Genomic DNA, 6,148 nt, shown 5'->3' on the forward strand with positions numbered 1-6,148 from the left:
GAGATGTCCATCTCCACTAAGACTTGGGGGTGTCAAGCTGGATTGTAGAAGTCCTGCCTAGGTCGGCCACCCAGAACTTTGCCCAACTGGCTAGCAATAAGGCCTAGATGACTGTGAAGATGCAGGGGAAGGTTGGGGAACTCAACCCAAACTGGATGATTTCTGGAAGCCGAGGTCTCAGGGTTAAAGTATTTATTCCATCGGAACAAACACAGGGGGGAGTTGCGGATGACCCACTGCCCATAGCTTAGGGCTTGAAAAGCCATGGACTGTTCTTTGAAGACGAAGAGGAAATGGTTCTTAGGGAGGCATTGAATGGACTCCACTTCAATGCCACGGGACATCCACTGTTGTTTGACCCATGCTTTAAGCATGTCTAAAGGAGGGCGTGGGCGTGCCAGAAGCCCCACCAGGGCTCTGTTTTCCAAGTCCTTTTCTACTTTCCTGACTTGAGAAGACGGCAAAATGACAGAAGGCTTACTTTCAGTAGCTTTTCCTTTGCCAGGCGGAGAATGGTCTTGACCGTTTCCATGTTGAACCTCTGGGGAGGGGAGATTTAGGCTTCCTCCGGAAGTTGCTCCAGTAGGTTCTTTATCTCCTCTTGGCGGGCTTCGGTGAGTTCCATCAAGGCGGGCTCTGTTTTGCAGAAGCTGTTGCCTGTCTAACAATGCTTGCATGAGTTTCTCAGGGAGCTCAGGAGGTAAGACTTTAGAAATGAGCAGGTCGGTACTTGATAAGAGTTGGGGGGGACCTACTGGCGCCAGCTGGCCGGATGGGACGTTGGGAAGAAGAAGGGAAGTCCTATGAGGCAGAGGGTTCGCACTGTCCCATGCATTGGAAGTGACTGCTTGCGGCTGAAAGAAAGTAAACTGAGGTATAGATGGAGCGAACATCCTACCCTGGGGGCAGGGCAGGCACTTGAGAGCTTGGCTCGCTATGCCATAGCTGAACTCAGAGCTTCATGCCTTGCACTTCTGCTCAGTCGCCAGTCACTCTTTCTACTCCGTCTTTTATAGTTTCTAAAAGCAACTAGCATTTATGGTCCCTAGATAGCTTTAGTGTAGGGTTTTCTTGGAGCTCAAGTTTAAAGAACTTTCTAGGTCAAAAGTTAATTTTTTCTTATGGTGCCATCGACAAAATTATCAAATTTCCCTTGGAATCGCGAAAATTGGTGCTTTGGATAGCACATCAAAAAATAACTTAGCTCTCAACTTTGACATGAACTTGTTTTTTTAAAGTGATCAAACTTCCACACCAAATTTGTAAAGTTGATCACTTTGCTCTAGTGATACACTTTCACACAGAAATATAAAGTTGACTTTGCTCTCGCACTAAAATTTCCTTTTCTTCACTTGAACATGCCTTCTAGTTGAATTCAAAGTTTGCTTTTCATTTTTTCCATGCTTAAACTTGCTAACCTTGGACCATAGGGAGAATTCCTACTCTTAGAGATAGAAATTACCTCTATCCTCGTTTTTAGAGAGAGAGAAGCTATTTTACTTAGAAGAGGATCATCCCATTTTATGTAATGCTCAATACATGAATGAATACAATTTTAGGTGTCTCCCGTTATGCACACATACACGCATGCAATGCTAATGCCAACCTTCATTTAGGTCCAACCTTAGATTACTAGGCTCCTCGGAATGTTTATGGTTGATTTATAGAGAAAGTGGGTCACAAGTTTCAAATTTTTACATTAAGGTAAGATACACTATGGTATATGATATAGCAGTGGGTTTTTGGCAGAAATGGAAAACATTTCACATTTAATTAGTGATAGGAAGTTATTCATTTGACTCTGTAGTTTGCTGTTGGTTGAAGCCCAACGACCTCTTCCCAACTTGTTTTAGGATGACATCCAACGCCAACGCCCAACGAAGTCGAAGGCAGTACTCCTAGTCATGAAGCCATGAATTCTTTTGAGGAATTTGAGGAGCAAGACAACGAGCAGAAGGCCCCCCACAGCAAGCAAGACTAAAACCTTAGGGTTTTCGGTGACTGGGATGATGGCAACGGCTGCAGCGGAGAAGGAGATGGTGAGGGAAATGATGGAGCCCACCAAGAGGACACTTGCTACAACAGTCGCCCTCTGCACCCTGTCTCGAGCTATCATCAAGTGGCCAGTGCCAATGGAATAAGGCATGGCGCCCTGTGCAGCTGCAACCATAGTACCCATCCCCAGGGAGAAAGCAAGGATGCCGCTCCACACAAAAACTCGCATCGGCCTATCTGTCATATCCAGTGCTACCGTATGCATGCCCTCGTGCTGCATAAACCCGCGAGGAGGCTGCAGCCACCCCGCAAATGCCAAACCTGCAATGAGGGCCGCTGCAACCAGTAGCGTGTTGACGTGGTCCACATACACTTTCCTCTCGTCGTCCCACAGCTTTTGACGTCCTCCCGTCGCTCCATTCTGGCCAACATCCCTGGCATATCCTTTGCCAATTCCGTCTCGCTTGCTCGAGCCAAGGGTGACTTCGAGCAATTTCCTCCTGGCACCAACACCACCAGCTCACACTCCTTGTCCATCAACAGCCAGTGTGCTAGCCTTGACATCCTGTGGCCCATAGCCCAATGTAAGCACCTTTGCAAGGTGGACATCTCACTCAGCTGCTTTGCCTTCACTAGCGACAGAACCATCTCTTCCACTTCTGATGTTTGCATGCTTGGCCCAATATTATAATAACAATATTTCTCAGGACTGCTTGTGTACTGCATCAATGCTTTGTCCAGCGCCCATTCCAAATGATCCCAAACCTCATCATCCACCTGCAGCTGTAGCCCCTCGGCAACTTCAATGGGCTGACCATCGGAAGATAAATTTTTCCCAATGAATTTCTCAGCGAAATAGTTCTCAAAAATCTTGTCTGCACAGCGCACAACAAAGTGCGCTTCACTATAATGGACTGACAGCAGAGAAGTATCCAGCACATAAACCCAAGTCAGTCTTGCATCCCTTCGAAATTGCAAGGAAGCTCTACCTATTATACCAGCCACTTCTTGGCGATACATGGAGAGAGTGGTTGGCCTTTTGAAGGAAGGCGTCTTATCAACTGCCTTCTTGGCGATACATGGAGAGAGAGTGGTTGGCCTTAATTTGAAGGAAGGCGTATTATCAGCTGCCTTCTTGGCGATACATGGAGAGAGAGTGGTTGGCCTTTTGAAGGAAGGCGTCTTATATTCAGCTGCTTTCTTTACAAATTCATGTAAGGAGGGATATGAATCTGCATAGTGGATGGGCGTCATGCCCTCAAAATCTATGGCAGCCCAGTCCAGTTTATTAATGTTCACATCAGTACTGTCAAGAAGAAACTGCAATTGCCCTTCCCTGTTTGCTAAGTTAGCCAGGATATGGAGGACAGTGAAGCCTGGAGCAATCGGCCAGCTGCGCATGGAGTACAAAATATTTGGGTTAGGGATATTGAAGAGACTTAAACGTCTAGGACTATTGCTGGTGTACAAAGAATCCACATAATTACGTCTATCAATAAGGAAGCGAGAGATCATTGCCCTTTGCAATACACTATGTTGCACCTGCATGTTGGGGTCTTTGGATTTTGCAATAAGGTCCCTCAACATTTCATTGTGAGCAGCGCCTTCTAGTTGATTGTGAGCAGCGCCCTCTAATTGATTGTGGGCATCTTTTTGATTGTGAGCAGCTCCTCCTAATTGATTGTGAGCATCTTTTTGGTCGTGACAGTTAATCCCAAAAGCTGAAAGGTGAAGAGCAGTTATACCAAAGCGATCCCGCAAATCTACACCCCTACTCTCCCACCTAGCCACTAGCCTCTCCACAATCTCTTTGTACCCAAAAAATGCAGCGTAGTGCAAAGGGGATCGCCCAAGAACTCGATCTATTGGAATGGGCTTATCGTTGCCCTTCCCCCCCTCATTATGTTGGTGGGAATGGTCTTCCGGCCCTTTTGCAGCAATAATATGGTCTGAAGGTGGCGGACCATTCTTCTCAGATTGATCCGCATGATGCAAAAGAATGTCAACTATAGCTGTTTGGCCATACCATGCAGCAAGGTGAAGAGAGGTGAAGCCCTCCAGCTCCGTGGCAGTGTCAGCCACAATACTATGGTTTTGATAGCGATGCTGCTTGAGAAGGAATTCTAGACACTCTTGATCTCCATATGCTGCTGCCAGATGCACAAATGTCCAATCGCATCGACTTTTATTATCGGCACTCTCTTGTAGCCTCTCATGAAGGGGCTGTTCTCGTATAAAAAGGTACCTCCACACTTTGTATGCCATCCCTAATTCATGCCTGCCTTTGACTTGATAACCATTCATCCTAGCTGCACATATCACACGATATTTAGCTTTATATGTTGCCTTGTGTTGTCTACGTCTCTTTTGGGTCTTAATTTTACAAAATACTTATAAGCATATCTCTCTCAAGAGGAAAAGGCAGGAAAAATAAGAAAATAAGGGGAACGATTTTCGTTGGCAAAATGTTCAAAACCTATTAATTAGGTTTTAAAAAAAATCATTTTGAAAATAATTCATTTCTCATGTTCTCTACCTTGGAGTTTTTGGAAGCGTAGATTGGATTTTTTTTGTTTCTCATAAAAAATAATTGATTTGTTTTGCCCTTATAAAAAAGTCTTGTCTGTTGTATCTATCACATTCTACATTTTGGTGAACAAATTCGGTAAGAGCTTTGCGAGTAGTCTCCTACGGTATCCCAAAATGTTAAAGAAGTGATGTCGGTCGACGGTTCTTCATCGTGTACACTTTACAAAATCTAACTAGTTAGTAAATACTTGCAACCTTAATAAGCTTCTCTGTTGGTTTTATGGAGCTGATTTTACCCTGCATCAAGGTTTTGTGCTCGCTCTCTCTCTCTCTCTCTCTCTCTCTCTCTCAAAAAACACACACACACACACTCTAGTTTAAGGAGAACGGCAGAATCACTCACCCTCTCGCCACGTGAAATTGCTGACGCACTTTATAACCAGGTCTATGTTGCTTGTGCGCATGCCCAAAAAGGCCAGAAACAACCATGGGAAACCCTCCTCCATTGCCTTTTGGAGGTTTTCTAGACGCTCGAGCCACAAATTATCCTTTTCAGTATAGCATTCTGCTATGCTCTGCAGGATTGGCTCCAGAAGGCCACACTTGATTGCTCTTTCCAAGTATATATTCAAGTGATTACTATCGGACTGCACCTGCCCTACAAACATATAAAGACAAGACGGCATAATATGCAATTGATCAACTGGCTACGCGCGCACACAAGGGGGAGTACTGAGAGAGAGAGAGTACTGAGAGAGAGAGAGAGTACCTTGAAGAAGTTCTGTGAAAGTGAGGGCTGGTCTGCCGGCTTTAATCGTTTTAGCAAGTTCCTGGAGCTGCAAGCGATGGAAGCTGCAGAAGGCAAGCGCGTGCTCCAGCCAGTAAGGCGGGGGCCGCAGCTCGCAGAGCTCGTTCATCAGCGCCAGCCGCTTCTGAATCGCGGTCTGCTCCTTATCGGACGTCTGCATGTTTAATCTGGCGCATATTTTTTTAATATTTGATATATTGATCATTGCAACAGCTGCTTTTATATATAATAATATGCTCAGATACAAGATATGGTATTCAATATAGTGTAGACTCGGATGGCGCTAGCAGCTATATTATATATAAGATGTGTTTGAGTAACAGAATATATTAGACGTATGATACAGCTAAAGCTAACGTATATTAGACGTATATTATATATAAGATGTGTTTGAGTAACAGAATATATTAGACGTATGATACAGCTAAAGCTAACGTGAGTGTGGCAAGGCATCCGCGCTTTCCACTTCCCGTGAAGAAGCGATCTCAAAATTCTAAATTGGGCAATTAGGCCTACATGTCCGTGGGGATGGAGCTCTATACCTAAAGGCTTATAAAGTACATGTGCATGGTAAATGAATGTGAGAGAGAGAGAGAGAGAGAGAGAGAGAGAGCACATTTCTTGCAGCACTTGGAGACTAGTAAAGAGTATGGTTGTAACTTGCCTTTTGATCGAACATTAGATATTAAGACATCGAGTTGGTGGCACTCTTAGAAAAAAAAAATGGGGCATAGTGTATTTTAACCGGCTGAAATTTCAAAATACCGGCTACATTTTGAGCTTGCCTTCAAGAAAACCGATAAATTTTGACGAGCT

The 6,148-nt window shown here is 44.6% G+C and overlaps 1 protein-coding gene across 1 annotated transcript; it reads right to left on the minus strand.

The window, feature by feature from the left end:
- Positions 1 to 1,638: 1,638 nt before the first annotated feature.
- Positions 1,639 to 5,594, minus strand: LOC147463674 (uncharacterized). Its single transcript, XM_086490130.1, has 5 exons — positions 5,294 to 5,594; positions 4,928 to 5,182; positions 2,588 to 4,304; positions 1,985 to 2,495; positions 1,639 to 1,898 (listed from the first exon to the last, which is right to left on the minus strand). Exons 1-5 carry the CDS (start codon positions 5,535 to 5,537, stop codon positions 1,788 to 1,790), a joined length of 2,838 nt encoding a protein of 945 aa, XP_086346256.1. The 5' UTR covers positions 5,538 to 5,594; the 3' UTR covers positions 1,639 to 1,787.
- Positions 5,595 to 6,148: the final 554 nt, after the last annotated feature.

Source organism: Adiantum capillus-veneris, chromosome 2, assembly GCF_014529385.1.
Source record: "Adiantum capillus-veneris isolate H3 chromosome 2, ASM1452938v2, whole genome shotgun sequence".
Taxonomy (NCBI): Eukaryota; Viridiplantae; Streptophyta; class Polypodiopsida; order Polypodiales; family Pteridaceae; genus Adiantum; species Adiantum capillus-veneris.

What these genes read in the sequence shown, in the direction of transcription:
- LOC147463674 (XM_086490130.1), bottom strand. Translation starts at nt 5,537, where the DNA reads ATGATCAATATATCAAATATTAAAAAAATATGCGCCAGATTAAACATG. An exon ending in TTTCACAGAACTTCTTCAAG is followed by an intron (nt 5,183 to 5,293) that starts GTACTCTCTCTC and finishes ATATGTTTGTAG; the next exon opens with GGCAGGTGCAGTCCGATAGT. An exon ending in GAGATGTCCACCTTGCAAAG is followed by an intron (nt 2,496 to 2,587) that starts GTGCTTACATTG and finishes TGTTGGTGCCAG; the next exon opens with GAGGAAATTGCTCGAAGTCA.